This window comes from Dendropsophus ebraccatus, chromosome 7 (assembly GCF_027789765.1).
Source record: "Dendropsophus ebraccatus isolate aDenEbr1 chromosome 7, aDenEbr1.pat, whole genome shotgun sequence".
Classification (NCBI taxonomy): Eukaryota; Metazoa; Chordata; class Amphibia; order Anura; family Hylidae; genus Dendropsophus; species Dendropsophus ebraccatus.
Genome location: NC_091460.1, coordinates 146,518,703 through 146,539,402, shown reverse-complemented (window position 1 = coordinate 146,539,402; position 20,700 = coordinate 146,518,703). Strand labels below are relative to the sequence as shown.

General features: G+C 44.4%; 2 protein-coding genes across 5 annotated transcripts in view; one reads left to right on the top strand and one right to left on the bottom strand.

The window, feature by feature from the left end:
- The window catches only part of LRBA (LPS responsive beige-like anchor protein), a 384,885-nt gene that overhangs the window by 195,875 nt on the left and 168,310 nt on the right, over positions 1 to 20,700 (top strand). For all 4 annotated transcript variants that reach the window (XM_069978673.1, XM_069978676.1, XM_069978675.1 and 1 more), the window contains 2 exons: positions 7,207 to 7,353; positions 16,414 to 16,550. In XM_069978673.1, coding sequence (XP_069834774.1) covers positions 7,207 to 7,353; positions 16,414 to 16,550 — 284 coding nt within the window. The remainder of the gene's footprint in view (positions 1 to 7,206; positions 7,354 to 16,413; positions 16,551 to 20,700) is intronic.
- On the bottom strand, positions 18,231 to 20,451 carry MAB21L2 (mab-21 like 2). Its single transcript, XM_069976889.1, has one exon. The coding sequence runs from the start codon at positions 20,264 to 20,266 to the stop codon at positions 19,187 to 19,189; it is 1,080 nt and encodes a 359-aa protein (XP_069832990.1). The 5' UTR covers positions 20,267 to 20,451; the 3' UTR covers positions 18,231 to 19,186.

The following is a 20,700-nucleotide window of genomic DNA, read 5'->3' as shown; positions in this document are numbered from 1 at the left end:
GCCGTTATGTGACTGCAGAACATTACTACTGATAAGAAATAGATCATTCTATATACTACAAATTAATAAATAGAAAATAATGATAAAATTATAAAATAGAAAATAGATAATAAAATTATAAATAAAAATAATAAAATTAATAGAAATAAATAAAAAAAATTAATAAATAGTAAAGAATAGATTTGTAGCATATGTCCACATCTAGTATATCTACAACCAATGCATCTAAAATAAAAAAATAAAAAATAAGCATCATAAATGATCTTGGTAAAAATATCCTAGTCTTTTGTGTACCATGTGTTGCCATGGTAACAGACGGCAAACAACCTGTGTGTTGACCCTGTAGTCAGATGTAGATCAGGGATTCCAGAAAATCACGCAAGCATTTTTTTTCTGGGCGACAATTTACAAGTGGTATGGATTGTAAAATATCAACGTCCCCTTTGGATTTTTACTTTTGACTTCCTTTTTTTCGATGGAGCGGGGTTGAAGTTCAAAAGGTGTGATTTTGCTGTGGATTTCTGGTGAAATGTGTTGTTTTTTGGGGTTTTTTTTCCAGAATGGTTGGACTTAAAATGTTTCTTTCAAATCAACTGGTGCCAGAAAGTGACAGAGATTTGTAATTTACTTCTATTAAAAAATCTCCTGTCTTCCAGTACTTATCAGCTGCTGTATGTCCTGCGGGAAGTGGTGTATTCTCTCCAGTCTGACAGTACTTATCAGCTGCTGTATGTCCTGCAAAAAGTGGTGTATTGTCTCCAGTCTGATACAGTGCTCTCTGCTGCCACCTCTGTCCATGTCAGGAACTGTCCAGAGTAGCAGCAAATCCCCATAGAAAATATTTCCTGCTCTCCAGACTGGAAAGAATACACCACTTCCTGCAGGACATACAGCAGCTGATAAGTAACTGAAAGACTGGAGAATTTTAATAGAAGTAAATTACAAATCTCTGGCACTTTCTGGCACCATTTGATTTGGAAATAATTTTTTTGGGGGGTGAACTACCTCTTTAAATTTAAATTTTTTTTTCAAATGAAAACTTATTGACGACCTGTCCTCAGCCACCCCCGTGCCAGCCAGCTCAATGCTTTATATACAGGGGACCTCTCATATACACAGTAATAAAAGCAGCTGAGAGATCCTGTTATGTTACACAAGATGTGTAAGCAGGTAGAGCGGGGTGTATTCCCTGTATGCTAAGTCTCAGATGCACAGCTCATCAATTTATCTCTGTCATAAGGAAAATCCTGTGTGTTATAGCCGATCTGTTTTTAGTTGCTTTCTTTAAGTGTAAAACATTCCTTCACATTTCAGCACCTGTACGTTTCTATGTAGCCGCACTGTTTAGAGTCATAGAGTGAAATAAGGACCTGACTAAAGTACCCAAACAAATCTCCGAGCGAGAGAGGCCAAGTGAGTGTGTTATTGTTAATACTCCTGCACCCAGGGTGACTTGTAATGATGTAGTACCACGGCCTCTCCAGCGCTCGTATATCATGCTCCGTGAACTTGACATTCGCCTTAAGGATGAAAGCTGCCGGCTTCAACACATTGGCTTGTTGATTCATTTTAGTGTTTGAGTAGGATATGGAACCATAATCAGGTATGTTTCATAAAATGTCCTGCCTTTTCCTGCACAGTTCGGGAGAGCCGGATCATAACGCTGATTATGTGTCTCCTGATGTGTCCGTCCTATTAGAGTCCCAGGTTCTTACGCATGCTCGCTGTGCACATATGTGTCTTTATGTTACTAATACGCATGTATGCAAGTATCCACGTATCCAAGCTGTTGGACAACTTTCCACCAATCCAATCACTTAATACTTACCTGCTGTCCATAGAGTTGGAGTTGCTTGTAAGTTGCAGCTGTTGGTGGGTTGGTAATAATTAGATTTTTGATTGATGGATAAAACAAAACAACTTTTGTTAATTTTTAGTTCAGATTCTGCACCAAATGTGTGAGCACTACTTTAATCCATTGGAAACGATAGCGCGCAGCTAAAAAGAAAACCTACCTGTGGCTGCTCCCTCCAAAGGAAAAAAGTGTTGTTTTTTTTTGTTTTTGTTTTTTAAATCAACTGATGACAGAAATGTATATAGATTTGCAAATTACTTCTATTTAAAAAACAAAGCCGTCCATCAGATGCTGCATGCCCTGCAGGAAGTGGTGTTATCTTTCTAGTCAGACACATCCAGCTGTCCTGTCTGTCTGTGTCAGGACATGTCTAGTGGAAGAAAGATTTGTTGTGTGGTTTTCTCTGGCAGTTCCTAACACACATGTGGCAGCAGACAGCACCGTGTCAGACTGGAAAGACTGCACAAATTTATTCATAGCATACAGCAGCTGATGAGGACTATAATGCTCAAAGGGAATCTGTCATTAGGTATGTGTGGCCTTAAATGAGGGCAGCATAAACAAGTGACAGAAATGCTGAACAGATCGGTGTATTACCTAAATCATTCTGCTCAGCCGTTCTCCTAATATGCAGGAGAATAGGATTCTTACCACCCCCCCCCCCCGCCCTCCAGCTGCTGATTGACAGGTGACTGCCTATACACAGCATGGATAGATAACTGCCAATCAGCAGCTGGTGGGTGGAGTTTTCTGCTTCTCATGAATATCCAGGACTACTGGGCTCATGCACATAATGGAAAGGACTTCTTATTGTCCATGTTATTCAGGAGGAGATCTCTGTATCAGCTGCACAGAACAATGTAAGTGACACATCATTCTGTTCAGCTTCTCTGTCACTAGTTTATGCTACTCTGCGATAGGACAGTATAAAACTTACTGACAGAATCCCGCATCAGACTCTGGTTGAGCAGGCAATCACTCAGCCGGGGTCATGACGTTGCAGCTGGTGAAGCTGCAGACCCCGGCTGATGTGAACAGGACCCGGGAGTGGGGGTACAGAGGCACGGGGACAAGTGAGTTCACTTTTATTATTTTTCACCCACCCCGCCTGCTGTTTTTACAGTTTGTGGTGTAGTGAGTAGCTCTTTGTGTCCTCAAACATGTCAAAAGTTGTTGATCGCAGTGGGTCTCACTGCTGGCACCCGCTGTAATCAGGAGATATAGCTGAGAAGAGAATGCGGCAGCAGCGCCCCCCACTCCTTGGCTTTTTCTCCTGATAAATCTATGAGGCTACATTGTTGGAATTAGTGGCCGGCCGGCGAGCAGAGGATGCTTCTCTCACGCTCTCTCCCTGGGTGTTTCTCCTCATCAGTAGTGAGACCCACTGTGATCAATAACTTTTGACATACCTGGTGAGATGTTAGAAGTTATTTATTTTTATTTTTTTTAACAGTGACTCTTTAACCCCTTCGTGGTGCAGCAAATTTGGGCCAGAAAGAGAACCAGACAGCATGGCTGTGGTGATCTGGATCCCAGCAGGGCGGTATAGTGCTACTGTGCAGCTCCACAAGCCTACCCGCCGTGTCTGCAGCACAAGCTTTACATTGGGGAAAAAGGAGTTATATTCTGGCAAACAAGACTGGGAGATGGGCGGCAACTATCTATGATAGAGAGCTGAAGGAAAGCACTGCATTCTGGGGATTGTAGCACTAACCAACTGCTTAACTATGAAGAACAAAACTAAGCCAAACATCCAGCCAAATAATAGACCTTCCAATTAGTTAATACAGCTCTACGCTTCTCTAAAGTTATCAGGTATATATTGGCTCTTTATGGTCCAGATTCTCTAAACAAATAGAACGTCTCCATAACCGGAACATCCGGAGTTTGCGACATGTCTGTTCTAAACCAAGAACAGAACAGATAGGAAATTGCAACTTAGTATCTATCAGCAAGCTGTTACTTATGAATTCTATATAGATGTCCGCATGTTGGTGGTTGTAGTCTGGAAAAAGAGAGGATGTTAATTGCTGAATTCCTGAACACGACCCCCATTATGATGAATATGGAATTAAAAAAAATAGTTATTTTCCGAAACCTTCTGAAGTGTCAGGGAAAATAGTAAGAACAATCAAGGCCAATGTAGGAGTTTGTCTTCCTATTTAATTAATGGACATACAGAGATGCGGCTAGGTGTGTGATCAATAACATGCTATACATGCTACATATAGAATACACGCTGTCTTTTATTTCATGTTCAAGAAGTATTTATTCTTTTTATTAAAATGTATAACAAAGCACAGAAGTAAGACCATACATAATGTAACCCCATATTCGGGGTACACACAGTACAATCCGAATGGTTATATATCATGTGTCATAACGTTACTGAACTTATCAACACCACTAGACGCTGCCCCAACTACACAAACCACTCACACTGTCCGCCGTTTTATGGATCCGCAATCTGTTCCACAAAAAAATATAACGTGTCCTGGTGCAGACTGTAATGGCGGTACAAACTGGTCAATTAAAATCTATGGGATCCGCCTTTTTTGCGGACGCTACAGATTCAACGCCAGGAATAGAAAAGCATTGTATTCATAGAGTTTTTTTCTCTTCCTATTTTATCTATTTCCTCCTAATATCTGGATGCAATGGCCCAAGCTGCCTGAAACCACAGAGCTCATGTTTTGTATCGGGAACCGAAAGAGGGGCCTTCCATTGTGCTGATGCTCCGACATAGTCATTATGGTGCATGCGCTGTACAGCCGGGTGGTATCACAGCAATAAAGACCTCAGATCGCTGACACAATGGAAGGCCCTCCACTCGTACTGGAGATACAGCACTGACACACCAGGGGCACTGACTTGGTGGATAATATCTGTGGATAAATCTGGGTCGTTGTCCTTCCAGATACCACCCTTAAAATCCTTCTATCAAGAACTGCCCATGCTGCACGCGCTGGGTCCTTCTGTTTTTTTTTTTTTTCATTGAAGTAAATAAGTAAAAAGAGCGGAGAAGAGCCGAGCTTTGGGCAGAGTGATTTAAAGAGAAATAAAGCCGCTCAGTCTATAAAGCAGTGGAGGAAAAGGGATTTTATTTCTCCCTATTCGCTAATATAGCAAATCTGCAAAGCAGCAATGTACAGTTTGTGAACTCCAAAATAAAATAAAAAAATTCTCATTTTTCTCATTGCTGAAAAAAACTATTTGTGTTCCTGAACATCTCGCTATGACAGTGAGATTAATATAGTGGGCAGCAAGTGTTTTATTATCAAAGTAGAACTTAGGGCAAGAAAAAAAATCAACTTTTTTTTTTATTATTATTGCTTTAACATATTTTCTGTAGTTTAAAATGAGAATAATTCCTTTTCAAAGATCGGACTAAAAGTATTACTGTTTATGGCTGGGTTCACACTACGTATATTTTAGTCAGTATTGTGGTCCTCATATTGCAACCAAAACCAGGAGTGGATTAAAAACACAGAAAGGATCTGTTCACACAATGTTGAATTAAGTGGATGGCCGCCATTTAATGGCAAATATTTGCTGGAATTTTAAAACAACGGCTGTTATATTGAAATAATGGCCGTTATTTACTGTTATATGGCGGCCATCCACTCAATTACACCATTGTGTGGACAGAGCCTTTCTGTGTTTTAAATCCACTCCTGGTTTTGGTTGCAATATGAGGACCACATTACTGACTGAAATATACATAGTGTGAACCCAGCCTATAAAAAAAAAAAACATCTGAACTATTTTGTTTTAAAGTTTTATTAAAAGAGAAATGGTTGAAGGGAGTAAAAAGGTTTGAGGTTGTGGTAATAATGCCGCCTTCCTATGATCTGACATCCACTACTCTGGTCTGCTCATCGGACCTTCTATTCTCCTCTGCATAAACCTTCATTCCTTATAAGCTGGAGAGTTTACAAAAACAAAAAACTTGAAGTTTGGGATGGAATCAGATTTTTTTCCCATGTTTCATAGTCCATTGTGTCCTGTATGTGGTGAACGGATTGTACTTTCTTATACTTTTAAAGGCAATGAAACCATTATAAGGAAATGGATTTTATTATACAAATAACATTGTTACAAGTCAGAGTCTGATCTCATCCACTAAAGTACCAAGCACCAATGAGTGTAGAGGGAGAGTCGACCGGACTGTGCTGCACACATGGGCAGTGTGAGAAAGTGACCAAGTCTTTTTGAGGAAATGTTGACATCTCGAGAAGTGCGGATTAAACCTGTAAAGTCTAGACTTGGTTTGTAAAGCCAGAGATATTTTATGGCCACTTCTAAACACAATCATTATCCTTTAATATGTGCTCGGGGTAGCCGCGCTCTAATTACTGGAGGAAAGAAAAGAAACTCCTGTGGCAGAGCGAGCACTATTAGGCCACTGAGACTCGGGGAAGGCCCCAGCCCATGTGGTGCGTATTAAAGCAATGTTGGTAATTTCACTGCTGCAAACTTAAAATCCTCCAGGGGGAGTTAATTACAGGAAAACCATTCCAAATATCAATAAGCTGCAGATTTTCCATGACAAGAGCTTTCTCGGCTCAGGTTGAACAATTGCAAAATGTTGCACATATGCTACCTTGACAAACTGGAATGGTGTTTCATTTCGAGGTGTGTTAGGGGCTCTCCTCCTCGCGGAGCAGCCGCGGCGCTTTGGGGAGTTTTATTTATGTAAAGACAAGTGTTCTCACGAGGGGGGGGGGGTATACTAACGCCTCCTGATAGAAAGTATGCCATGCAGGCCTCACGGCTGTCAGAGATGACTCTTTGTATTGTACTGTCAGTGTGGAACAGCAGATAAGGCCGTGTACATCTCGAGCTGTCCGGTTAAAGACTTATTTTTTACGGCCATGTTAACACACTCTATTAATATTCATTTAAAATAACTGCCGTAGTTTTCGGTCTTAATTGATTTCCATTGAGGTCTATGGAAACAACAGCCATCAGTTCACACAGTGTATAAAATAACGTCCGCTGTTCGCAGCACCCATCAAATTTATGTTGTGTTATTGATTTGTGTCCGTTATTGCACAAACAGCAGCCATTGTTTTATACGTAGTAGTTTATATTTCACTTTCCTTTGTTTTAGAATCAATGAACCTTTTAGGGGCCATCTTTGACTTTGAACTAGAATAATGTTCCAACGGCCATTACTGCAATGACGGACATTGGAACATGCTAAATATTATTTTGAATTTTAAATAACGGCCGAAGACATTGGTTGTGTGAACGTGTTGTGTTTATCCTAGAAATGTACAGATTTTGGTTGCAGGTGCTGTTACTACATCATGTGATCACACTTACTGATTTCTTTACTTTCCTTGTAGATCCAGAAGAAAACGTCATTGTGAAAGGAAAACAATCAATCAAGAGCCAAATGACAGGAGGACCGATCTCTGAGAGCGATAGCCTTCTGGAAGGGGATGATGACACCCTATCATCATTAGAGGAGAAGGACTTGGAGAATGTGACAGGTACATTGAAAGCCAACTCTGCCGATGTGATGTTACTGCTTCCACTGCTGGTCTGTGCCGCTTACTTGTTAGCCTGTGTCCCTCGTTGTTTATTACGCCAGTATAAAATGAAAAAATAAATGGAGTGAAATTGTCTGAATATATTAACTATAAGCTAAAAGGCAGAAAAAGATTTGCACCAACACTTGCACTGCTTTCTGGCTGTACTTTGAATAGATTTTCTTATAGAATTTTCTTCCTCCTTTAGACCACATCCATTCTTCATGTGATTTTCCAACAATAGAAAAATGCACTATAGTAGACATTCACCTTTATGAAACCTAATCAGTAACCCATTTCTTTTAATATTTCCATTCCATATATCATTACATCCTATAACCACATTATTTCATTATTTGTCCCTCTCCACTGTGATTCACAGTGTGATCAGGCATTCACTGCAACAAAGTACATATATATATATATATATATATATATATATATATATATATATATATATAAAAATATATATAAAAATATAAAATCATGTTTCCCATGAAAATAAGTGTCTTATATTTATTTTTGCTCCCAAATTTTTTTAGGGGATGTCAGGCCGGGTTTACATATATCCGGAGGTGCGGCGGCGTTTCCCTCCGGCGCAGGAGAAAAGCGCCTCGAGGGAAACGCATCATTGAACTGATCACATTGTTTTCAATGGGATCGTTCAAAATGTGCGGCGGTGAAATAGTGGCTGCCACATCGCCGGACCGTGGGTGCGTTAGGACGCATCTTGCAGCGTCCTGACGGACCACCGCTTCGGTGATTCGGCGCCGCACCAATTCAATCGAATATAGTGCCTCGCTGGGCAGGATGCATGTCGTTCGGCTCTGGCATCCGGCGTTCAGGCAAATAGCACAAATTAAACATATCTCTCCCCCTGTGTGCTTTCCCCCTCCCCTATAGTCCCCCCCTTGGTTCCCCAGTAGTATATAGCCCCCCTGTTGCTCCTCCAGTAGTATATAGCTCCCCCTGTTGCCCCCCCCCCAGTAGTATTTAGCTTCCCGGTCCGCTCTCCCCCAGTAGTATATAGCCCTGCTGTGTGCTCTCCCCAGTAGTATATAGCCCTGCTGTGTGCTCTCCCCAGTAGTATATAGCCCCCCCATGTGCGCTCTCCCCCTCCCATATAGCCCCCCTGTGCGCCCTGCTCTTGTAGTATATAGCCCTCTGTGAGCTCCCCCAATTAGTATATAGCCGCCCTGTGCGCTCCCCCGCAAATTCCATTGAAAAGGACAGGAATACATACTTGGAAAAAAATTGCAAACTGATGAGAGCAACTTGTGGCAACTAATGGAAACTTATATATGTAAACCCATCCTTACAAAAAAAGAACAAATGTGCAGGGGAAAGAAAACATATATATATATATATATATATATATATATATATATATATATATATATATATTATACACACACACACACTTTTCTATACTTAATGGTGGTTATTTGTAGTGTGTGAGGCTGTGTTCACACAACATTTTTTTTAGGCAAAATGACGGCTAATTATTTTACAATCCGGCCGTCTGTGTTCAAGAACATTATTCACAGACGTTATTTTGCCTAAAAAAGATGTAATGTGAACACAGCCTATATGTGTGTGTTATTTTTTAAGCATAAATACAACCCTGCTGAGGTCTATGGAGAAAGAAAAACAAAAAAAAAAATCTGTAAATGAAACAAAACTTCTGTAAAGTAATAGCAAACATCTGTACGCCAAATTTGGCTTTGAATAACACCCCCCACCCAAAAAAAAAAAAAAATGCTGTAAATAACACCCTTAGAGTTTAATAACAAGTGCCTTACTTGTTGCAGATTTCATGCCTGAAGATCTGCGGTTACTCTCATAGCCGGTGATCAGCGGCTTTTATGTATGAGAAATCTCTGACTACATGCTATGTGGGGAGATGGAAGTTTTTTCTCATGAAAGTAAGGTTTTAGGATTTTTTTGCGGGGGGCAGGGGGAGGTGGTGTTTCTTTTTTTTTTTTTGCAAAAAGTAGAAACTCCACTTTCATTTTCCAAAAGTAAAACACACAAAGTGAAGCTCTGATTGGTTGCTGTAGGGTATACAACAGTGATTCCCAGTAATTATTCCCCTCTGTGTGTGATACTAATGGAGGCTGCGGCCTCACTCAGGGCAGTGTATTCTCTAAGGACAATCACATTGTGCTCTTTAGCAATGAATATGACTTGGTCAGGTCAGTCAGGTAACATAGAGGAGATGTATGTATGGTAGGAGGGCTGCACAAAACTACAACCCATTATTATTTATGAGCAGCCATTTATTTATTTAAATAGGACTTATGTTCACCAAAAAGTAAAGCTGACAGCTATTGGTTGTCCTCACCACCTGATTGCAGATTTTTTTTTTTTTTTTGTACTGGCTCTAAACCCTTTTCCTCACAATCTCTATATGCTAAATAATAAATATGTTGACAACTAGGTGGTCTCTATGGCCCAGTGTGATAAGGGTGTGAACCTGGACAGCCATTCAGACAGTACAGACAGTATCAGATCATGTGTCTGTGTTAGACTGGCAGAGATCTCATCCTTTCACAGATCGCCTAGTTGGCAATTTAGTCTGTAATTAGCATATATGTAACCAAATGGCATATATGGCACTGACTCACGGGGGATGTGCACTCAGGGTTCACAATATACAGTGTTACATTCACATCATTCTGAAATGTAAATCTAAGACACGATAATTGTATATACAATGGACCTCATCGCCCTATGCGAAATAATTTTGTTTATTGATTTAATTGCTCACTTAGAGAAATATTAAGTCCATTTATCTTGTATTGGCTGGTATATATATATATATATATATATATATATATATATATATATATACACACACATCTTACTGTTTCTATTACTGTTATTGTTTAGGCCTATCATAGGACTTCTTTTTTGTAAAAAATTCGAAAACTAATAAAAATTAAATTAAAAAATATTTCTAATATTACATGGGACATTTATAAACTAATAATTGCAGAACTGTCCCATGTATTCCACTAGAATCTACCTCTGGATCCCCTCCTCATGTTTCTTAGCTCTCAGGGCCTGCCGTGCCTTATATACAACAATATTATTAGTGATAGATTTATCCATAATCTTCAGTTTAGTATTTTTAGATATCAGATATTACATACAGGACAGCAGCACTTTCCTCTGTGATAGAGTAATGCTAAGTGCCATGTGCAGGAGACATTACAGTGAACCATATGTTGCATTTAAATTTTAAAAAATAAATCAATAAAATCATTTATTTTTATTTTTCTGATTTAAACCCACGTACCTGGTTATAATAATCACCTGTAAATTCTTATGAATAGACAGCAGCAGCCCCACCCCCACCGGGCTGCAGCCCCCCTACTGCGGGGTCTCTAGAAGCCATTGAATTCAGTCCTCCAGAGAGAAGTGTGGGGCTCGCCATACTGCAACTTAAAATTCATTGACAATGAATAAAGCAAGCAGCTGAGGGGATGTGCAGTGTGAGGACAATATGTATAGTATCCTAGGACAGGAGGAAGTGACTATTATGTGTGTGCAGATAATAGCATGTAATGTAATGGATTCTCTGGACTGGACTGACTGAGCACACTGAGGCCCTTGTATACAGCATCAGCATTACAATATTTCAGCATTAATAATTTTTATTTATTTATTTTTTGAATAATGAATTAAAGAATAAATTATGTCAAAAGTTAAAAAAATAGTCACACGCCAGGTTATTACTTGTATCAGCCATATTATAAAGTAGGAGATTTCCTGGCAACAATAGTTATATATGAAGCCACTCTATTGTTCCTGCACATAGATCATCCCTATTATATTATATTTGATCAGATATATTATGTATATGGTTTGTAGTCACTGGGTTAAAGGAAAAGCTGCTGCTGCCCTGTCAGTGGAGTTTATATTAATAGTACTGTTGTTGTTGAAATAAAATATTATTATTATTATTATTATTATTATTATTATTAACTAGAACACATATTTGTTGTGAAACAGATTATTGCCCATGGGATTTCTTTAGTTCAGTATTATAGGACACATGGCTTTTCCCTTTGTTGATGTATCCAGAGGAATCCAGTGATCCAGTAATAGAGGTGACAGGGGTTTAATTACATAATCCTGACAATGGCAATAGGATTAAGAGGTAATCCTCAATAATAAAGTGATGGGGCTTGGAAATTAAGTGTAAATTGTCAGCTGCCCTCCCCTCTTGGATCAGGCTGCCCCTGCCTTTTGAACCCCCCCCCCCCCTTGGATAAGGCTGCCCCTGCCTCTTTTACAGCCCCCCCCCCTCTCTCCCCTTTGATCAGGCTGCCCCTGACTCTTTTACAGCCCCCCCTCTCTCCCCTCTTGGATCAGGCTGCCCCCTCTTGCAGCCCCCCTCCCCTCTTGGATCAGGCTGCCCCTGCCTCTTGCAGCCCCCCTTCCCCCTTGGATCAGGCTGCCCCTGCCTCTTTTACAGCCCCCCCCTCTCCCCCCTTGGATCAGGCTGCCCCTGCCTCTTTTACAGCCCCCCCCCCCTCTCCCCTCTTGGATCAGGCTGCCCCGGCCTCTTTTACAGCCCCCCCCCCCCTCTCCCCTCTTGGATCAGGCTGCCCCTGCCTCTTTTACAGCCCCCTCCCCTCTTGGATCAGGCTGCCCCTGCCTCTTTTACAGCCCCCTCCCCTCTTGGATCAGGCTGCCCCTGCCTCTTTTACAGCCCCCCCCCCCTCTCTCCCCTCTTGGATCAGGCTGCCCCGGCCTCTTGCAGCCCCTCCTCCCCTCTTGGATCAGGCTGCCCCTGCCTTTTGAACCCCCCCCCCTTGGATCAGGCTGCCCCTGCCTCTTTTACAGCCCCCCCCCTCTTGCATCAGGCTGCCCCTGCCTCTTTTACAGCCCCCCCCCCCCTCTCCCCTCTTGGATCAGGCTGCCCCTGCCTCGTGCAGCCCCCCTCCCTTCCCTCTTGGATCAGCCTGCCCCTGCCTCTTGCTGCCCCCGCATGGATCAGCCTGCCCCTGCCTCTTGCTGCCCCCCCATGGATCAGCCTGCCCCTGCCTCTTGCTGCCCCCCCATGGATCAGCCTGCCCCCCCCCCCTCCCTCCTGTAATTGAATGTCAGGGTGTTCTTCTGCCTCTGGCCTCTATGTTATACACATTGCTGCTGATTTCCCTCATCTGTGAGTAGGAGCTGTGGGAAATCATTGCTGTGTATCTGCTGCCCATCTGCACACACAATGTACCAGCAGCAGCAGCAGCAGCCGGGGCCTATGGGAATAAGGGCAGAGAATCCTCCTCATTGTCCTCCTGGCACACATGAAGATTGATGGCAGATTAAAGACACTCACCCGTCCAACAATCGATGGAAATGACAAGTCATCTGAAATTCTTTGGCAGTAATTCACCGAAATCATTACCAGCCCCTGTGCTGCCCGTCCCTCAGTATATTATCCCGAGTGTCCGTGTCACTCATGTAGTGGGGGATCAATATGGCGGCTATAGGGGTATACACCCAGGCGGCTGTGCTATAGGGGTATACACTCAGTAGGCTGTGCTATTGGGCCATCTACCCAGGAGGCTGTTCTATAGGGGTATATACCCAGGAGGCTGTGCTATAGGGGTATACACCCAGGCGGCTGTGCTATAGGGGTATACACTCAGGAGGCTGTGCTATAGGGGTATATACCCAGGAGGCTGTGCTATAGGGGTATACACCCAGGCGGCTGTGCTATAGGGGTATACACTCAGGAGGCTGTGCTATTGAGCCATCTACCCAGGAGGCTGTTCTATAGGGGCATACACCCAGGAGGCTGTGCTATAGGGGCATACACCCAGGAGGCTGTGCTATAGGGGCATACACCCAGGAGGCTGTGCTATAGGGGCGTATACCCAGGACCTGTGCTATAGGAGTGTATACCCAGGAGGCTGTGCTATAGGGGTATACACTCAGGAGGCTGTGCTATAGGGGCGTATACCCAGGAGGCTGTGCTATAGGGGTGTATACCCAGGAGGCTGTCCTATAGGGGTATATACCCAGGCGGCTGTGCTATAGGGGCGTATACCCAGGAGGCTGTGCTATAGGGGTGTATACCCAGGAGGCTGTCCTATAGGGGTATATACCCAGGAGGCTGTGCTATAGGGGCGTATACCCAGGAGGCTGTGCTATAGGGGTGTATACCCAGGAGGCTGTCCTATAGGGGTATATACCCAGGAGGCTGTGCTATAGGGGCGTATACCCAGGAGGCTGTGCTATAGGGGTGTATACCCAGGAGGCTGTCCTATAGGGGTATATACCCAGGAGGCTGTTCTATAGGGGTATATACCCAGGAGGCTGTGCTATAGGGGCATACACCCAGGAGGCTGTGCTATAGGGGCATACACCCAGGAGGCTGTGCTATAGGGGCGTATACCCAGGAGGCTGTGCTATAGGAGTGTATACCCAGGAGGCTGTGCTATAGGGGTATACACTCAGGAGGCTGTGCTATAGAGGTATACACTCAGGAGGCTGTGCTATAGGGGCGTATACCCAGGAGGCTGTGCTATAGGGGTGTATACCCAGGAGGCTGTTCTATAGGGGTGTATACCCAGGAGGCTGTGCTATAGGGGCGTATACCCAGGAGGCTGTGCTATAGGGGTATATACCCAGGAGGCTGTGCTATAGGGGCGTATACCCAGGAGGCTGTGCTATAGGGGTGTATACCCAGGAGGCTGTCCTATAGGGGTATATACCCAGGAGGCTGTGCTATAGGGGCGTATACCCAGGAGGCTGTGCTATAGGGGTGTATACCCAGGAGGCTGTCCTATAGGGGTATATACCCAGGAGGCTGTGCTATAGGGGCGTATACCCAGGAGGCTGTGCTATAGGGGTGTATACCCAGGAGGCTGTCCTATAGGGGTATATACCCAGGAGGCTGTGCTATAGGGGCGTATACCCAGGAGGCTGTGCTATAGGGGTGTATACCCAGGAGGCTGTCCTATAGGGGTATATACCCAGGAGGCTGTGCTATAGGGGCGTATACCCAGGAGGCTGTGCTATAGGGGTGTATACCCAGGAGGCTGTCCTATAGGGGTATATACCCAGGAGGCTGTGCGTGCGCGCGCACACACACAAAATTTATATATATACATACATACATATATATATATATATATATATATATATATATATATATATATATATATATATAATACACACACACACACACACACGGGTCTTGTATTGGGAGGTGTGCAGCTATATTGTCAGATTACAGAAAATATATTATATAACTACATGTGTGCAGCTCTATATTATTATATTAGTTTTAACCGTGTGTGTGTGTGTGTGTGTGTGTGTGTGTGTGTGTGTGTGTATGTGTGTGTGTGTGTAAGACAGTCTCATATTAAATATATATAAATAGAGATACGTAATAAATATATATAGATAAAGACTCAACCTATAATGTTCTAGCAGGATATACAGAAATATAAGGCTGGGTTCACACTACATATATTTCAGTCAGTATTGTGGTCCTCATATTGCAACCAAAACCAGGAGTGGATAAAAAACACAGAAAGGCTCTGTTCACATAATGTTGTAATTGAGTGGATGGCCGTCATATAATGGCAAATATTTGCTGTTATTTTAAAACAACGGCTGTTATATTGAAATAATGGCCGTTATTTACTGTTATATGGCGGCCATCCACTCAATTTCACCAGTGTGTGATCAGATCCTTTCTATGTTTTTAATCCACTCCTGGTTTTGGTTGCAATATGAGGACCACAATACTGACTGAAATATACGTAGTGTGAACCCAGCCTTATAATGTATGCATATATGAGACTGTTGTACAGTATAGATGGTGTTGTTGTGTATGTCCTTGTGTTTATCGCTGTATATTAGGTGACTGCGCACAGTTGATGCCACTATACAGATATACAGGTCCGTGTGTGTAGTTATATGGGAGCACTATGTATCTACGTGTGTAGCTATATGGGAGCACTATGTATCTACGTGTGTAGCTATATGGGAGCACTATGTATGTACGTGTGCAGCTATATGGGAGCACTATGTATCTACGTGTGTAGCTATATGGGAGCACTATGTATGTACGTGTGTAGCTATATGGGAGCACTATGTATGTACGTGTGTAGCTATATGGGAGCACTATGTATGTACGTGTGCAGCTATATGGGAGCACTATGTATCTACGTGTGTAGCTATATGGGAGCACTATGTATGTACGTGTGCAGCTATATGGGAGCACTATGTATCTACGTGTGTAGCTATATGGGAGCACTATGTATGTACGTGTGTAGCTATATGGGAGCACTATGTATGTACGTGTGCAGCTATATGGGAGCACTATGTATCTACGTGTGTAGCTATATGGGAGCACTATGTATGTACGTGTGCAGCTATATGGGAGCACTATGTATCTACGTGTGTAGCTATATGGGAGCACTATGTATGTACGTGTGTAGCTATATGGGAGCACTATGTATCTACGTGTGTAGCTATAGACCCTTACAGCTGGGCACCCTGCATGTATATATATGTGTGTGTGTGTGTGTATATATATATATATTATGCTCGTCTAGTCTATACCGTGAATTGCTATAGAATTGCTCGTACGAAGTAAATTATATTCGGTATAATCGCTGCAGCCATGTATTATGGTATACATTATATACTGTGACAGCCATCCCTGTGTATATATAGTGTGTATAGTATCTGGTTACTTTGTTTCAGCTACTTGTTGTTCTGTGAAGATATTACAGTATTTATTTGCAGAAATGTTCAAATGTGCATTAATATTAAATAGGTGCCTGTGTGTAAATATATATGTATATATATATATATATATATATATATATATATATATATATATATATACACATACACACACACAGTGCGATGTCTGGTACACATGGGCTGTATATTCCCTGTGATGCTGTCACCTCTGTATTATGCTATACTATTGTGCTATATACAGTATATACAGGACTCGTCTCCTTATAGTAATGGTGTCTCTCCCGGTAGGTCCGGTCAGCCTGAGTACCCCGGCCCAGCTGATAGCCCCCTCGGTGGTGGTCAGGGGGACCCTGTCTGTCACCTCCTTTGAAGTCTACTTTGAGGTGGATGAGGATGATTCCAACTTTAAGAAAATCGATCCCAAGGTAAGAGAAGTGACCTCAGCTTAGGGGAGCCGGGGGTGATGGATGGGATGTCTGCCCAGGCCGGGGGTGATGGATGGGATGTCTGCCCAGACCTCCACCAGACCTCTCCTGTACTGTGCCGGGTTATTGGTCTATTCCCCTGCTCTGGGCCGCACAGTACTTGTAGTCCTCCAGGGACCGGCCGGCTCTCACTCCAGAAACCCTTCCACAGTATAGGAGTCGCCAATAGTATACATCATGTGTGTGTATATAGATATATATGTGTGTGTGTGTATATATATATATATATATATATATATATATATATATATTCTAGTATACAGATTGTTACAAAATATTTACAAATGTGACAGATTTTTTAACTTAATAACCGAATAACATATATTATAAAACCCAGATATCCCTATTAATAGTCATGGAAAATAGAGAGCTGATGGAATAGAGAGCTGAGTGTGCGGAGATACAGAGAGATCGGGGAGGGTTGTGTTCACAGTTCACATTGTGCGTATTGTTTGTACAAGGAAACAGAAGCCGCCTGTCACTACATCATCTGTCACTACCAAATCTACAAGGATCGGTGACAAATACTATAGTCCGGTGTCCGGTGTACAACGGGAAATTACCGGATAACGAGGCGTGTGTATTCTAGTGTGCTATATATATAAACCGTGAAAACAGCGACTTATCTCAGAGATAGATAGATAGATAGATAGATAGATAGATAGATAGATAGATAGATAGATAGATAGATAGATAGATAGATAGATAGATAGATAGATAGGAGATAGATAGATAGATAGGAGATAGGCGATAGATAGATAGATAGATAGATAGGAGATAGATAGATAGATAGATAGATAATATATAGATAGATAGATAATATATAGATAGATAGATAATATATAGATAGATAGATAATATATAGATAGATAGATAGGAGATAGATAGATAGGAGATAGATAGATAGGAGATAGATAGATAGGAGATAGATAGATAGGAGATAGATAGATAGGAGATAGATAGATAGGAGATAGATAGATAGGAGATAGATAGATAGGAGATAGATAGATAGGAGATAGATAGATAGGAGATAGATAGATAGGAGATAGATAGATAGGAGATAGATAGATAGGAGATAGATAGATAGGAGATAGATAGATAGGAGATAGATAGATAGGAGATAGATAGATAGGAGATAGATAGATAGGAGATAGATAGATAGGAGATAGATAGATAGGAGATAGATAGATAGGAGATAGATAGATAGGAGATAGATAGATAGGAGATAGATAGGAGATAAGGAGATAGATAGATAGATAGATAGATAGATAGATAGGAGATAGATAGGAGATAGATAGGAGATAGATAGGAGATAGATAGGAGATAGATAGGAGATAGATAGGAGATAGATAGGAGATAGATAGATAGATAGGAGATAGATAGATAGATAGGAGATAGATAGATAGGAGATAGATAGATAGGAGATAGATAGAGAGATAGATAGAGAGATAGATAGATAGAGAGATAGGAGAGAGATAGAGAGATAGGAGAGAGATAGAGAGATAGGAGAGAGATAGATAGATAGATAGATAGATAGGAGATAGATAGATAGATAATCATTGTAGTATGGCGGCTATAATGTGACGTGTAAATCCCGGTAATAACGGAGGAGCAGTTGCCCCCGGGGTAACAGACAGGACAGCACTGCTCATCTTGGAGGTCTTTATTAGTCAGTATTTGGAGGTGAAGCTGCTGGGCACAGCCTTGGCACTGGTATTATACACAGAATTAGAATAAGAATAATAAAGCTTAAATACTTTTCTGATCACTTAGTGACATTCAGGCAAAATACAAATCAGAGAAGCTCCATCATCTTATATGGCATGTACCTCTAAGTCCGATCGCTTCCTGGGACTGGATTCACATTGTCTGGAAGGAAGAGGGCCCCCCCCCCCCCTCCTCCTGTGCAACCACATATCCCCTCTCTAAAGAAGAGGGGGGTCCCCTTTATAAGGGACACTCCGGATCCGTGCACTCAGTGTCTGTAGCGTCATCAGGGGACAATAAATACAAAGTCTGGATGCCCCCCCCCCCCATGTCCCTAATGTGCAATGTAGAGAGCAGGTCCCGCTGAGAGGTTATTGCTGAGTGACCACTGTCCCCAATTGTCCGATCTGCAAGTGCATTAAGTGGCAGCTATGGGCTCCTGGAGGCCCCTGGCTGCTGCAATGTCCCGGCTCCTAGAGCGCACCCCGGCTCCTGGAGGCCCCTGGCTGCTGCAATGTCCCGGCTCCTAGAGCGCACCCGGCTCCTGGAGGCCTCTAGCTGCTGCAATGTCCCGGCTCCTGGAGGCCTCTAGCTGCTGCAATGTCCCGGCTCCTAGAGGCCTCTAGCTGCTGCAATGTCCCGGCTCCTAGAGCGCACCCCGGCTCCTGGAGGCCTCTAGCTGCTGCAATGTCCCGGCTCCTGGAGGCCTCTAGCTGCTGCAATGTCCCGGCTCCTGGAGGCCTCTAGCTGCTGCAATGTCCCGGCTCCTGGAGGCCTCTAGCTGCTGCAATGTCCCGGCTCCTGGAGGCCTCTAGCTGCTGCAATGTCCCGGCTCCTGGAGGCCTCTAGCTGCTGCAATGTCCCGGCTCCTAGAGCTTGTCCAGGCTCTTGGGGTTGGTGAGGATCTCCCGGGCCAGCCTCCATGTCTGCTTGGCGGCGCTCTCTAGCGCAGAGTGCGGCTTCCCCTGGAAGAGGTCGAGGTTGGGCAGGAAGTAGTGCGGGCAGCGGCGGCACTGCAGGCAGGAGATGAGCTGCAGCAGGATGCCGTTCAGCCGGTCCCCCAGGCACGCCTCGTCCCAGTCCGTCTCCCGCGGGTGCTTCTCGCACTCGTACAGCAGCAGCGTCTTCATGTGGTAGTTGTTGAGCGGCTGCCCGGGCAGCTCCAGGTGCCGGTCCCGGAGGGTCTTGAGCACGGACAGGCACTTGTTGCGGCAGCCCCCGAGCAGCAGCCGGTTCTCGGCCTCGGCGAACTGCAGCACCCAGGCGTCGCTCTCGGCGGAGCTCTGCTTGCCGGTCAGGGAGTAGCACTCCTTGGAGAGCAGGTTGAAGCCCTCCGCCTTGACCTCCGCCACCCGGTTGGGGCCCGGCCAGGGGATGTGCGGCAGGGGCCACTGTGCCGCGCTGCGGGGCCAGATCCCGGTGCACTTGAAGGCGGGTGTGATCTGCACCACGTACCGCTCCCGGATCCGCAGCCGCACCTCACTCGTGTCCGCGATCATCTTCACCACGTCCCGGTAGCTGCACTTGTCCACCGCCTGGGCCACGAGCGTCTGGAAGCGGGAGCGGATCTTCCTGGCGGACAGGTAACCGGAGGCCGTGATGAACTCCACCCACAGGGACATGCTCCGCTTACGGCCGTCACTCAGCTTCAGCACCGCGCAGCCCGGCAGGGAACCGTCGTCCACGAAGTTGAAGACCCCCATCTGGTTGAGGTAGAGGACCACCTCGAACTCCGTGGGGGAGACGACCTCCAGGCCCTCGTAGCGGGCGTCTATCTCGGTGAGGGAGCTGATGAAGCGCGGCTCCTGCACCTCCACCTCCTTCAGCACGTCGGACACCACCTTACACACCTCGCGGATGGTCTTGGCGATGGCCGCCTTCCGGGCCTGGCAGCGCTCCGTGTAGTACTTGTTGAGCTGGTAGACCAGCTTGGCCTGGGCGGCGATCATGTTGGGGCACAGGTCCGGGCTGTACACCGGGGGGTCGCAGTACGCTGAGGGATCCAATGCGAGAGGTGAGCGGTCACAGGGGCAGGGGGGCACGCATCCTCACAAGTGTAGGCCCAGGCTGGCAGGGGTGGCACCGGCTTGTGGCGCCCGCCCGGCTCTCGCTGACTGTCAGCACGGGTGCGGGACTCGCTTAGTTTTATGAATGGTCCCGGGGCCCTGGCGGGGGGCGGGGCCTGAGCGCTGAGCTGTCATCTCCTCAGCCAATCAGCGGGCGCCTATCAGCGGCCCCGGAGAGCGCAGCCCTGTAGTAGCAGAGCCCGGGAGCCCGCACACCGTACAGCCTCCTCACCTGCGGACCGGCACCGGGGACAGACGCGGGGGATACACGTCACCTCCAGCCGCTCTTATTACACAGCTGTTTGTGTATGACCCGG